Here is a 13,984-nt window from a genome sequence, read left to right as displayed (position 1 = left end):
TCTCTTAAAATCATTTTATGTGAAAATGTTACAATAATTGCACTGCATTTCCATTTATGAAAATTACATCTCAGACATTCTAATTGAGATGACACTCATTAACACTACTGCTGCTTTTTCTTTTGTTTCGGTCTTTTTTTCTGATTGGAGACACTGGTCAAGGCCGTTTCCAAACCATGTAGGGGCATGTTGGGCAGGGAGAGCTTACCCATCTGTGTGGGGTACTTGGTCTTCATCACATTCTTGAATACAGGCTGAGAAATCAGGTGTTTCAGGTGCTTCTTCATGCCCTTCACCATCTTGTGCTGCTGCCTGTCGTCCTCCTCGTCCTTCCTCCCCCCTGAAAAAAACTAATGTCACTTATCTATTGATGCAAGTCCCTTTAATGTCTGGGTTTCTCATGAGGCAACCTCCCACTCCTAGATAACTCATTTAATTATGTACAGTCTTACCAAGCAAAACATCATCATCAAGATCCACCTCCAGAGCTTCTGCTGCTTGCTTAAACCAAGAGTTGTGCTGCTTCTCTCTGCTGTTGTGGAACTCAATCTTCTCTATCTTCCTGGCCATGTTGACTCGCTCCTGTCAAGGCAGACAAAACATTGTACCATATGTTATATTATGAAAGAGAAGTAAATATGTGCAGCTCCTTGCTCAGATGGATCATCATGTGATCAAATATAGGTGCCCGGCTAGGTGCCTACCTTGATGGCAGCCATGCACTGGCTCTGTATGGGAAACATGGGAACCTCCTCATCCTTTCCCAGAGCTCTGTAAATTTTCTTGAAGTTCATCATGTCATCTGGCCCAACCAGGAGCAAACTGAGCCCCTCTTTGGTGGCTCGTGCTGTCCTACCACTGCGGTGGACATAAGTCTCTGATGTCCTTGGAACCTGAGACACACAACAATGTTCTTAATTTAAGGAATAACTGTCAGAGACAAAGTATGACAGGAAGCCACCAAAGGTGTCAAAAGGCATACCTGGTAATGAATGACGTGTTGAACATTTGGAATGTCCAGCCCTCTTGCAGCCACATCAGTTGTCAGGAGCACACAGCTGTAAATATCAATGTGTAATATAGTCAACATAGTTTATGGTACAGACAAAGTTGCTGACCCACTCGAGGCTAATCCAATTCATAACTAAACCGATATGGATAATAACTAGCCTGCAGCATATACATGTCATTTTTCTATGCCTTACCTCTCCCTCTCAGCGAACCTCTCAAGGTTCTTTAGGCGCTGCTTCTGGTGCATGTTGGCATGCAGTGGCAGTGGAGTACGGTCCAGGATGACCAGCAGAGAGTTAAGCCGCTTGATGCAGTCAATACTGTTGGCAAACACCATAGTCCGGCCTGGATACTGGAGCAGGAAGTAGTACAGGAAGAAATCCTTCTCTTCCTTTTCACAGTGTATCCGTGTCTCAGTCAGGGTCTCGACTGTAGCCTCCTTCCGGGTCAGATCAATGACTTTAGGCTTGGACCTGATCCCCACTTTCTCCATAAGGAGCTCCAGCTTGCTTCTCTGGTCCACCTTCTTGGCCTTCTTCTGCAAGACGCGGGTGGGCAAGCTGTGGGCCATGGTCAGGGTGGCAGAGAACACAAATGTCTGCCTCTTTGGGTTGAACTGGACAGTGTTCAGCATCTCCAGCAGACTTTCCAGCTCAGCAAAATGGCCTCTTTCCACCATGCGGTCTGCTTCGTCAATGACTAGGCACCTATGAAAAAATAAAATCATGCCTGGTATGGAGCAAAAATTGTACTTTCCAGGCCAGATAGGGACAAACATTTGCATTGAACATGCATTATACCAACTATTTAAACACACTACTGATTACATTGACGCTACCAAAACAAACTGCTTTAGCTCACATCCTGACTTCTTACTGTTTACTTGTATGTGCTGTGTAGATAATTCAGCTTTTAGTTGCCAAGTACAGCCTACATGTAATGTAAAGTCATAAAACTACACATTTTGTATTTTATATACCTTAGCTGCCTTAGGTTGACCAGATGTGGATGCCTCTCTTTGATCATCTCCCACAGGCGTCCTGGAGTAGCAATGATGATCTCAGGTCTCCGTTTCAGCATCCTGATCTGTTTCTGCTGAGCCATTCCACCGACCACAATCGCTGTTTTTATACCTGCACACAGGAACACATCAGTTGAATCGATTCATTTAAATAGCTTTGTGAAATCTCATTCAAATCAGATTCTTGAAAGCCCACACCTACTTCATGAATAGGGTTATCACATTTTTTATGAATCAGTGGTTTCTCACAGCCTTTTGCACTCACCAGTAAACTTGGCCACAGCATCAATGTGATGTTTCACCTGTACAGCCAGCTCTCTGGTAGGGCAGAGAACCAATCCTAACAATGGCTGTTTCTCACTAGCTTTCAGAGTATCATCTTCTTCTGCTGTGTTGTCAAAGTCAAACTCCATATTCTCAATGACTTTGACGCACCCTATCTTTTCAGAGTCACTCTCATCCTCGTTCTCCTGATATATTTCTTCATCATCCTCCTCCTCCTTAATTGTTTTTTCGTCACCCTCCTCAATGATTTCTTTGTTATCAGCAGCATTGTCTTCCTCTGCTACATCTTCACTCCCCTGCTCTTCCTGCTCTGTGGTTTCATCAGTGCAGGCCTCTTTAGACTCAGCACTGGTCTTTGGGGCTGGCTCAGTGACCTCGTTGCTGGTGTCCATGGAAATATTTCTCTCAGTCCCTACAGATTCTTCCACAGTTGGCAGGTACAAGCTTTCCACCTGTGTTCCTGGCTCAGTCTGGCCTTCCGTCCCCCCCTCACTTTCATCTACTCCCTTCTTCCACTCCAGGATATGATGGATCATGGGGATGCCAAAAGACAGCGTCTTACCACTACCCGTCTCGGCTGCCCCAACAATGTCCATATGGTCTCTGATAGCAGGTGGCAATGCCAAAGCTTGAATGGCTGTGGGTGATCCGAACCCTAGACTGCTCAGTGCCTTCAACACTTGGTCAGGGACAAACAGATCCTTCCACGCTGTCACATCTGAGTTTTGGTCAGACCCAGAGCGTGCCGCATTGGTCCAATTCTTTGGTTTCTTTTTGGAGAGTTGAGACATTTTGCCTTGAGGGGGTAACTCTGGGACTGTCAGCTTCTCTACCTTTCTTTTCTTTTTCCTCTTCTTATTTTTGCCATCAGTCTTTGTATTGTTTGATTGTGGCTGAGCATCCTCAGGACACGTAACAGCATCTTGTGAGACAGTTTCTTCAGGGGCTTTCTCCTTTTCCTCCGTGACCACAACGTTCTCTGAAGCATTTTCAAGGATTTGGACTTCGTCCCTCACCTCCTCACTTTTCACTTTACTGTCCGTAGAAACGTCATCCTGTGTGGTTGGATCATTTTGTTGGGCTGTTTTCTTTTTATTCTTCTTCCTAGCTGGTTTTTCAGACGTTTCATTTTTGTCACTACCTCCCTCACATACCTCCTCCTGTTCCCCTCCATCCTTATCTCCCTCACTAGCCTTTCTTTTCTTAGCTTTTTTCTTCTCTTTTCTTTCTTCTCTCTTCTTTTTATCTTTTTCTGCTTTAGCTTCTGCTTTAGCTTCTTCCTTGGCAGAGTCTACCAGGCAGTAGTCTGTCAGCTCCTCAAAACAGACCAGTCCCCCCATGCCCTCTTCTGAAAAGAGACTGGGGTCCAGTTCTACTGCTTTCCAGCTGCCCTTCACATGGATCCCCCGTTTGGCTGACTTCGGCCGAGAGAAAGGGCGTATATTTTTCATCTGGCTCCTGTTGGGCTTCATTTTCTATGAATAGAAAACAGTTCCATAGTTAATATGATTAGGACTACATTCATGATCAACAGTAAAATGAACAAGTCTGTGTGTTCCAATTAGATAGTTTGATCTTAGTACAGTACAAAGCGCAGGCTAGAATGTTACAAAAATGTCCTTATACCAAAGCGTGTTGCTGAAGTAGCTAGCCATTAGCAAACTAGCTAACTATGATGACAACAAACGCATCAGTTGTAACTAGCAGCTACTGGTAGATAAAACCCCCTGAATTGCTGTATTCTAACTGGTACGTGCTATAGCTGGTGAAAAAAAATATAATAATGGAAACTATTCACCATCTAAGTCATTGAAAGGTGTAGCCTAGCTAGCCAGTCTGACATATTAGCTAGAACAACGTCAGCATGGTAGCTTGCTATTTTATAGCTGTCCACATGAAACACTCTGCACCACAAATTAATTCATATTTAGTACAGTTCCACGAAATATAGCTGCATAAACAGATTAAGAAATAAATAAACAACCTTTGACTGTTCACAGGAATTTCCTCCGATAAGGATAAATCACACGACTTGATTGGACTCACATATGACACGAGGACGCAGCCATGGCATTTGTGATCACGTGGTTTGAAAAACTTTATTAGTAACCATTCAGCTTGAGCAGAGAGCAGTGTTGTTGGAATGTGTGTCTGAAGTGATGGAGAAGACATCATTGACAAAGCAGATCTTACATACTACATATGAAAAGGTTATCTATAATGTAACATTTGGACTCTAACGTTGGTCATATTTGCTTAATTTTTTAGATAATATGTGATACATGCCTTTAATTTAAGGATTCGTGTTCAGGTTACAGTTTTTATATTAGGAATATCACCAAACCAGTAGAATATCTGTTCACCTTTTAATACATACAAATTGAACATATTACATGTACAACACCTCTCCAGATACCAAATACATAGTACTCTGTACAGTCAGTTTTTGGTGGGGTCAATCACTCGGCCCATGAACAACAAGCTGTTAGTGGCCTCATGGTAAATAAAAAAGAAGAATGGTCGGTTGACAATGAAGGAAGAGGGTAAGGCATATCCAGTGATGGTGCCTTCTGTGGCAGCGGCTGCAGTGGTGCCTCTCTCATCCACCTCGATCACTGCCTTGTGCAACACCTGCAACCAAATTATCATTGCAATAATATGTTATTTGTTATTAATTTAATTATATATTTCTCAATTGATACAGATGGAAATTGGTTAAGGCCTGTTAATCCAACTGACCTCTGACACCTTCAGGCCTGGGTCTTTGCTCAACCTAGTGAGATTAGCGGTGTCATGGAAGATACTGGATATGCCCAAATCTGGAAGGATGCTGTGCATGGCGTAAGATTGCTCCATCTTAAACTTGGGCAGTTGAACTTCCAGTTTCCTGTGAAATAACAGACAACTTTCATACAATACAAAACACCGCTTACAAAAACCAATGGAATTTTGCAATGTTTCATCACAAAATACACTTGACTTTTCTATTTACATTTTTTTCAGGTTTTTGATCCAGCTGAAGAATCTCTTAGCTGTGATCTCATCATCAATTGTGGTATAATCCAGGCCTTTGTTGGGTAGCAGAATAAGCATTGAAACGCCCTGCCGGTATGGTAGCTTCAGCACCTTGGCTTTCAGGGGAATGTCATCCATTGTGTAGAACTTATCCTCCATTCTAAACATCATGGGCACCTGGACAATGTTGTAGTTGTCAATAAAGAAGCGTCCATTTTCTGTGTGATTGGGGTTGAAGGGCATCTGCCATTCACCTATGTTCCAAATATGACAAAGCATATTTATTAGGAAGAAAATGTGTTATTTTAGTCAATGCAATTTAACATTGAAAATTAAATGTATTAAAACATGGGTCTACCATAATTGTATCCCATCAGTATATCTTTAAATAAGATTTTATCAGTATATCTTTAAATAAGATATACTGATAGGATACAATTATGGTAGACCCAAGTCTAAACTAAACATACTAACCAGTAAAATGTAATGTTTTTTAAGTGATATGGTGAAACTGCTTAAATCAGAGAATGCATGACATAGCTGCTCACCCTGAAAGAAAATGGTGTTGATGAGCATGAGTTGGGTGAGTGGATCCAAGTTAGAGACCACCTCCTTGACTTTGTTACCAGTCTTTCTCATTATGTAGTCATTGATCAGGGCAACGCTAGCTTTTCCATCTGCAAAGTCAACATTGTTGATGTCAGCGTTGAAGAATTTCTTGATCTGGTCACTGTAGTCTCTCTCTACCTCAAAAGTTAGGCGGACGAAGAGGGCGGTGCTCTGGTCAAATTTCAATGATCCATCTTGTGTGATGTTCCCTTGGAGGTGTTGGAAGAGTTCTGGAATTATGTCTGGCTGGTTCACCCGATCTAGGTGGGCCAGGTTGAGCCCCTTCACTATCTGGTTTCGTGTGGGACCCTGTGCTGCCATGGAGAGGGTGGCAAAAGCTGTGGATATGCTCAGGGGTGAGAAAAATATGTTTTTATCATGGTAACCTGCAATCTTTCTGTAGAGATTCATGGCAAAGTCCATGTTCTTGTAGGTCAGGTCTGTGATGTTGGGGCTCCGCTCTTGAGTTTGGTAGACAGGGGTGATGGTGCAGACATAGGTCAGGAGGAAAAGGAGTCCCACCATCATCATAGTTCTTTGGTGACTTATTTGATCCAACCTGCAATAGTACTTATAAGTCCTATGGGCAAATTGCAAGAGATAGGTTTGGAATCAATTACTAATGCATTGTATCAGGACTCATACACAAAGTAAACTGAGGCAGAAAAAAGTTCAATTGAGTAATTTTTAAATACATTTGTTTGCTATTTAGGGGCTTCAAAATCCCAACTCCCAAATAAGATTGTCACATTTCGACAAAGCAACAATGTATATCTTATCTAATATACCTACATATACTATTACAAATAGTTATATACTTCTCAATAACAGACCTACCTTTCAGCTTGGGTATCAGCAAGATATGTCAAAACCCTCCATTTACTATTTGGGGAGACAAAGTGCAAGTGTGCCTTTAGGGTTATCTATTAACTATGGGCTAGGGTTACTCAAACTGGTCAAGTCTGTTATTTTGGTTTATTTAACAATTAAAGTAAGCACTTTCAAAAGTGGAAATGATTAAACTTGAACAAATTAGGAAAATTATTTAATTAAACAATTCAGCCATGGTTATAGATCAATGAAGCAAGATTCCATAGACTTCAGTAGGAGCAAATATAATTTATTCCTGGAACGAAAAGTTTTAGATACAGCAAAGGAATGAGCATGATGTAATATCATGGTGTTGTGGAGTATAACAAACATTTGATTGTTTAGTGCCTATTGAAGAATGTCAAGAAGTGAAAATTATGCAATCATAAAAAACACAAAGCATTGCGTCATCACAACTGTGGTAAAAATGTTTTTCTCCAATAAATACGAGAATAATTTCAAGAATAGATTGAAATCAAGGAATTAGCAGAGAAGTCAACTTTGAGCACATCTCAAACTTTACATGGGATATTACTGTACTGTAGTTCTATTTTAATGGGGGGGGAATCATGTGTAATACATGCTTTGAACTGGCACATCCGAACTGGACAATTCCATGTAAACACAATAATTGTTAGCGACATTGATCATTTTACTAAAAGTGTTTATCTATACTACTTCAAAAAAAACAAATCAGTTTGTGAACCATGGTGGTGGCCTGGGTGCTTAATAAAATAGCTGTGGCAAATCAGATCAGCCCTTTAAAATAACCCACACTACATAATGCTGTTTATATAACATGTTTCTTTTCATGATGCACTAATACAGCTAATAATGAATTCACCTCACTACTGGATACCAATCAATTTTTTTTTATTTTTTTTAGGGAAATGGTGACCTCTTACAAGACCCAAGTGAAAGAAGACAAGAGACTATGATGGTCTTTATCAAACCAATGGTCCCATGTAGCACTCCCATACTGAAGGCTAGAGGATTATCCTAGGTAATTCCTGGTTTCCTGTCTGTAACACACCTCACCATTGTGCCCATCTACCACACACACACCTCGGCACAGTAGGCTCCATTAAGACCCCTCCCAGAGGAAAATAACATGCGTAGGAATAAAAAAAACAACACAAATTAGACAAAGAAGGCGCTGTGGTAGAAAGGCCATTACAGGCTTCAAATAACTGCATCGTCCCTCCTCCCGGCCTCAGCGTCACTTGTGTTAGATGAGACTAGTGCTTTTTTAAATTGTTATTTTCTTCTCTACAACCTGTCAGCAAACTAGCCAAGAGAGCCGTGTCAACCTTCTGGCCGGCCATAATGTTCGCTCATGGGAAGAGTTAGAGGAGGGGATGAGGTTTCCCCATGATGGGGGTACCAGCCAAGGCAGGTAGTAGTCAACGTAGGCTTCTGTTGGACCTCCCTCCACCTTACTGGCTGCGTTTGGCTAGTGCATCCTCCTCTGTGCCACTCTTCCCGGATTCTGGAAAAGATGAGGGAGGGTAGCATTCGCTCTTTGAGTTTGAGTCTCAACCTATTAGCGCAATTCATAAGGTAGTACTCCAAATATTACTGTATGTACTCATTTCCGCATTACCTGTGCTTTCTGTAGATTGTTGAGGTGAAGTGGGCTGAGCCAGCTGTTGGGACTGTCTACATGGTAAACAGAGTGGATTTACAGGTTAGCGTTGCCTAGTCCAGGTCTTTTTTATAACCACACACACACAGCCATGCACACATAGACACAAACAGAATAATATTCCAAAGGTTACAGCACTCACCTGTCAAAGTAGGCTTGTCTCCGCCTTCGCAGTTCCTCGGCTGAGAGTTTCTCACTCTGAGGTGCTCCCCCAGCAATACTCCCTGGTGCCTGGTCTGACGATGTTGTCTTGGCAACAAGCCCCCATTTCAACATTGACTTATCGCTCATTACTGGGCCTAGGCAGACAAAGACAAAATGACAGATATTAGTGTGGAGATACTTTTTTTAAATCACATTGTCATACATGATGCAAATTGCATAATGACTGTGTTAGCAGTCTGTTCATATATACAGGTCTAAATCAGCAAATGTATCATGAATCGATTTTGTGTGTGATATTCTGGGTGATTTTGTAACTGTTGCTTACCCAATATAGCCTTACCCTGCATGCTGAGCTGTATTGCCCTGCGAAGGTCAGCCTCTTCATCCTCCACCTCCATGTCCTGTCTACTCAGGGCCAGGGCCTTCCTCAGCTCCTCCTCATCCTCTTCCACCACCCCCTCTTCCACGCCAGGGCCTGTCTTCAGCACACTACCCTGCCCTGATGATCTGCTACTCAGAGTGAAAATAATTGTGGGGGTTAATTCTCTCCCCTTAGCAAATATAAATTACTTGAGATGTTTGAGATGTTACAAAATCTGACAGTATGGGGGAATGGTGGTCATTTGTGATCTGGAGCCTACTCTTTCTCTCTTACCCCATGCCACTACTCAACTGAGCCTCGTTCTCTCCAATCAGCTTTGGTCTCTCTTGCTGCTGCACCTTCATGATCCCCAGTATCTGCTCTGCGTCACACCCTGGGAGATTTCCTCGGATCACAAATATGGAATACCCTGCAAAAAGACAGGCCTTCTTTGACCAACTAGCAAATCTGAGAAATCAACAGCACAATAATATAAACAAGGAAAATCACATATGTCAGGTTGTTTTACCTTCTTGCTGTAACTGTGCAAGGAAGAGGGCTAGGTATGTGTCTGATATCAGCTCTGGTCCAGTCAATAATGAATTCAAATTAAACCACTGCAATGACAAATAGGGTTAAATCATGAGACTATATCATCTGTCCCAGATGTCTGAAGTGAAATCAATTATAAATGATAAAAGTGTATTTATTTTCATCACAACTTATACCTGTTGCCCAAGTTTTCGTATTGTAAACCAGTGCTCCTTGTAGTTGCATATAAATGACTTTTCATTTCTGAAACATGAGGACATTATTTCAATTGATGTGCCAAGAGGATATAAACCAACCAATAAATTCGTAAAATTTCAAGGTAGGAATTTGAAGATTTGTATCACATCCAGTGTGTTTTTACATTGGGTTTATCATAAGCCTCTGGTACTCTCGACTGTTGAAGAGGGTCAGCTCCAAACCCCACACTGATAATGCATTGCTGATAACCTGATGGAGAAACCACAGAATAGTGTTATCATGAGGTAATCTTGATATGCTGATTTTGAATAATTCCACTTTTTCATCCCTCAATCCCAAATATTATGATTATTATGTGTTCATTGGTTGCACTAATTCCACTGTTTGTTTACACAACCTGGGGTGCGTTCAGTTCGGCTCAGCGTTTTTATGTTGAGTGACAGTTTGTACTGAACAACACGTTTCCCCAAAACGGTGCGCACTGTTCTTCAACAGCCTTTGTGGTACATTTGCTCCCATTTGATGGGTGCTGCGAGGTGTGGCTTGATCAATATATAATATATATTTTGAAAATTTGACCTTTATTTAACTAGGCAAGTCAGTTAAGAACAAATTGTTATTTACAATGATGGCCAAAACCGAATGATGTTGGGCCAATTGTGTGCCGCAATATGGGCCTCCCAATCACAGCCAGATCAGATGTGATTCAGACTGGATTCGACCCAGGGACTGTAGTGACGCCTCTTGCACTGTGATGCAGTGCCTTAGACTGCTGCGCCACTTGGGAGCCCAATATGGATGTGAGATCATTTGAAATGGCAAAACTTGTGCAGAACACCATGCACAATCTTCCTCTGGGCCACCATAATCACACCTTTCTTCAACTGGTCATTCAGTACAGTACCGTTTCCGTTGAATTAAACGTTGAACACCACACCCGTTTCAAGCATTCATTATGTAACCCTGAAGGCACTGCATGCAGAATTCTTTTATTTAACTAGGCAAGTCAGTTAAGAACAAATTCTTATTTACAGTGACGGCCTACCCCGGCCAAACCCGGAAGACGCTGGGTCAATTGTGCGCAGCCCTATGGGACTCCCAATCACGGCCGGATGTGATACAGCCTGGATATGATACAGCCTGGAAACGTTTGTGACTTTATTTTTATATAATGTTACCATGAGGATCAGGATACATTCATTATCAGATAAATTGTTCATATATTTCAACTTATAATGCATGATAGTTGGCTTTGTTACTCACTTGTATAGAAAAGAAACCACTGTCATCCATGTTACCAGATGGTTGCTGCAAATACATACAAATAAAGAGCATTAGCTCACATTCTAAAAGCCACTAATAAACTGCTGTATGTATCATAACAAGTCCAAGAACCGTCCTTCACCTGTAAAAACGTTATGTACTCCTCACTACCTATACCACCCTCTGCCATCCTCATCCTTTCCTCCTCATCCAGTTGATGGGCAATGGACGATAGGTCAACGGGAGTAAAATACTCGCCTTGCAGAAGGTTGTTAAGGCAATGCTGAGCACACAGGGAGCCCTCTTGCTGTAAATAGGAATGAATGCATAAATCACACCTGTACTAGGAACTGCTAGGAAACGAGTCAACAGCAGCTACTTAGCTAGCTAGTTAACGTACAACGTACAAATAATTCTCACATTATTACCAGTTCAAAGTAGATAACTTTATATAGATAGGTTACACGAATATGTTAACTAGCTAGCCAGGTCTAGTAAAAGTTGAGACAAGTTGGAAACTGGGACAAAGATAACTTATCAGATAGCTAGGTTAGCTATCAATAGCAAGCTGGGTAGTAATATGGCAAACCCCTCCAGCTACTTCAGATGTACATTTGTGCAATTTAGCTAGCAAGCTACTTTAAATCGAGCGTAATGCACACTGTAAACTTGATAATAGAAAGAAAACAGACACGCTTACTTTCTCATGAAAGATGGACTCCATGTTTAAATTTACTGCGAAACATCATACTCTGACCTTCGACCATGCTGGGTTCAGGACGGAACAGCCAATCAGCTCGCAGTATTCGTTTGTTATTGTTTACACACGCTAGATCGATTTTTGCGATAGACATAACACGAATATATATAACAAGACACGTCTTAGTGTAAAATCAAATTAATTCATACTACCTGTGTATTATATATAGTTAGCATTTATTTTAATTCAACAGTTTGAGGCGAGATCAGAGATATTGGAGAAAGGCAATGACTGGTGAAACATAAGGCCCCATTCAGCAGACTGTCTTTCAATCGCGTTCCCGTTGTCATGCTGCGTCACGCGGTTGCTAAGCTAATCGTCACGCAATCCCGTCTCAAAATCAGGGTATTAGTTGATAAACATGCCGATTTTCTTCGAAGTTATGTAATGTCACGATTCTAATGCTATACGATATTACAGCGAACAAGTTAATTATCTCGGAAAATATTTGTAATGTTGTACTTCTTGTTCATGAAATGAATGTTAAGGTTCGGTTTTTGAGCTAGCACCCAATTGATTTCCATTCGCTCCTTGAAGCAGAGCTCTCCTTGTCCCAGAATCGCCCAAAATGCACAACGCGACCCATTGATGGCGCATGGGTAACGTCCACAATTGGGCGTTAATACGATTCCAATGGCATTTCATGTCTCCTCAAAAGTATTTATGGCCAGGTCGAGGACCGTCGCAAAAAGAACGCCAGAACGTCCCACTGGCAACAACAGTTTTACCGAATATGGCAGTAGGCGATTTAAAAAAGAAATAATAAACTTAGTAAGGTATGTGCTAAATGTAATTTGTATTGATTACAGTCGTATTTAATTGGCTCGTTCAATTTGATAATTTACTGAAGATATGGTTTCACATGATATTTGAAAGGTGTTTTACTTGGTGGACGCTCTACGCACCCCTCGCTAGCAACATTTGCTAGTTAACTAATGTTGCAAGAAAGCTATTTTGGTGGGCATCACATTAGCTAGGTAGTTAAAATACACTACATGACCAAAAGTATGTGGACACCTGCATGTGGAACATCTCATTCCAAAATCATGGGCATTAATGTGGATGTGGTACCCCCTTTGCTGCTATAACAGCCTCCACTCTTTTGGGAAGGCTTTCCACTAGATGTTGGAACATTGCTGCGGGGACTTGCTTCAATTCATCAAGAGCTATAGTGATGTTGGGCACTGCGTTCCAATTCACCCCAAAGGTGTTGGATGGAGTTGAGGTCATGGTTTTGTGCAGGACAGTCAAGTTCTTCCACACCAATCTCAACAAACCATTTCTGTATGGACCTTGCTTTGTGCATGGGGGCATTATCATGCTGAAACAGGAAAGGGCCTTTCCCAAACTGTTGCCAAAAAGTTGGAAGCACAGAATGATCTAGAATTTCTTTGAATGCTGTAACATTAAGATTTCCCTTAACTGGAACTAAGGGGCCTAACCCGAACCATGAAAAACAGCCCCAGACCATTATTCCTCCTCCATCAAACTTTACAGTTTACACTATGCATTTGGGCAGGTAGTGTTCTCCTGGCATCCTCCAAACCCAGATTCGTCCATCAGCCAGATGGTGCAGCATGATTCGTCACTCCAGAGAATGCGTTTCCACTGCTCCAGAGTCCAATGGCTGCGAGCTTTACACCAGTCCAGCTGACGCTTAGCATTGCGCATGGTTATCTTAGGCTTGTGTGCGGCTGCTCGGCCATGGAAATCCATTTCATGAAGCTCCTGACGAACAGTTCTTGTGCTGACATTGCTTCCAGAGGTAGTTTGGAACTCGGTAGTGAGTGTTGCAACCGAGGATAAATTATTTTTACGCGCTTCAGCACTTTGCGGTCCCGTTCTGTGAGCTTGTGTGGCCTATCAATTCGCGGCTGAGCCGTTGTTGCTCCTAGATGTTTCCACTTCAAAATAGCAGCACTTAGAGTTGACCGGGGCTGCTCTAGCAAGGCAGAAACTTGACGAACTGACTTGTTGGAAAGGTGGCTGCCTATGACGGTGCCATGTTGAAAGTAAGGCCATTCTACTACCAATGTTTGTCTATGGCCAAGTGCTCCATTTTTATACACCTGTCAGCAATGGGTTTGGCTGAAATAACCGAATCCACACATCTCAAGGGGTTTCCACATACTTTTGTATGTATAGTTGTATGTCTGGTAATTGAATTGTGTTCACACAGCTAGCTAGTGAAGATGTTCTTGTTGCTAGTTAGCTACGTTGTCACACAGC

At 41.9% G+C, this 13,984-nt stretch overlaps 3 protein-coding genes and 1 long non-coding RNA gene across 8 annotated transcripts; 1 reads left to right on the top strand and 3 right to left on the bottom strand.

The window, feature by feature from the left end:
* ddx24 (DEAD (Asp-Glu-Ala-Asp) box helicase 24) lies at positions 1–4,492 on the bottom strand. Of its 4 annotated transcripts, none has more exons than XM_014210795.2 (8): positions 4,364–4,492; positions 2,298–3,792; positions 1,991–2,144; positions 1,206–1,718; positions 983–1,058; positions 705–893; positions 453–582; positions 1–350 (listed from the first exon to the last, which is right to left on the bottom strand). In XM_014210795.2, the coding sequence occupies exons 1-8, from the start codon at positions 4,490–4,492 to the stop codon at positions 205–207; spliced, it is 2,832 nt and encodes a 943-aa protein (XP_014066270.2). In that variant the 3' UTR covers positions 1–204. The 4 variants fall into 4 exon arrangements, with proteins under 4 accessions (XP_014066270.2, XP_014066269.2, XP_014066271.2 ...); XM_014210794.2 differs by having other exon boundaries at positions 1–340; XM_014210796.2 differs by having other exon boundaries at positions 1–340; positions 4,302–4,422.
* Positions 4,493–4,669: 177 nt separating this feature from the next.
* On the bottom strand, positions 4,670–6,923 carry serpina10b (serpin peptidase inhibitor, clade A (alpha-1 antiproteinase, antitrypsin), member 10b). Its single transcript, XM_014210797.2, has 5 exons — positions 6,779–6,923; positions 5,881–6,521; positions 5,310–5,586; positions 5,057–5,204; positions 4,670–4,948 (listed from the first exon to the last, which is right to left on the bottom strand). Exons 2-5 carry the CDS (start codon positions 6,470–6,472, stop codon positions 4,757–4,759), a joined length of 1,209 nt encoding a protein of 402 aa, XP_014066272.2. The 5' UTR covers positions 6,473–6,521; positions 6,779–6,923; the 3' UTR covers positions 4,670–4,756.
* Positions 6,019–9,783, top strand: LOC123744602 (uncharacterized). The gene is made up of 4 exons (XR_006770964.1): positions 6,019–6,297; positions 7,698–7,814; positions 8,430–8,498; positions 8,956–9,783. It is a non-coding gene; the product is annotated as an uncharacterized lncRNA (long non-coding RNA).
* LOC106611010 (ataxin-3) lies at positions 7,046–12,296 on the bottom strand. Of its 2 annotated transcripts, none has more exons than XM_014210803.2 (11): positions 11,696–12,296; positions 11,138–11,302; positions 10,996–11,040; positions 9,896–9,981; positions 9,711–9,777; positions 9,512–9,599; positions 9,277–9,412; positions 8,947–9,131; positions 8,599–8,755; positions 8,415–8,470; positions 7,046–8,300 (listed from the first exon to the last, which is right to left on the bottom strand). In XM_014210803.2, the coding sequence occupies exons 1-11, from the start codon at positions 11,717–11,719 to the stop codon at positions 8,248–8,250; spliced, it is 1,062 nt and encodes a 353-aa protein (XP_014066278.1). In that variant the 5' UTR covers positions 11,720–12,296; the 3' UTR covers positions 7,046–8,247. The 2 variants fall into 2 exon arrangements, with proteins under 2 accessions (XP_014066278.1, XP_014066279.1); XM_014210804.2 differs by having other exon boundaries at positions 8,962–9,131.
* Positions 12,297–13,984: the final 1,688 nt, after the last annotated feature.

The sequence above is a fragment of the Salmo salar genome, chromosome ssa09, assembly GCF_905237065.1.
Source record: "Salmo salar chromosome ssa09, Ssal_v3.1, whole genome shotgun sequence".
Lineage (NCBI taxonomy): Eukaryota > Metazoa > Chordata > Actinopteri > Salmoniformes > Salmonidae > Salmo > Salmo salar.
Note: the sequence above shows the minus strand (reverse complement) of the source record. Positions and strands in the feature narration are given on the sequence as shown.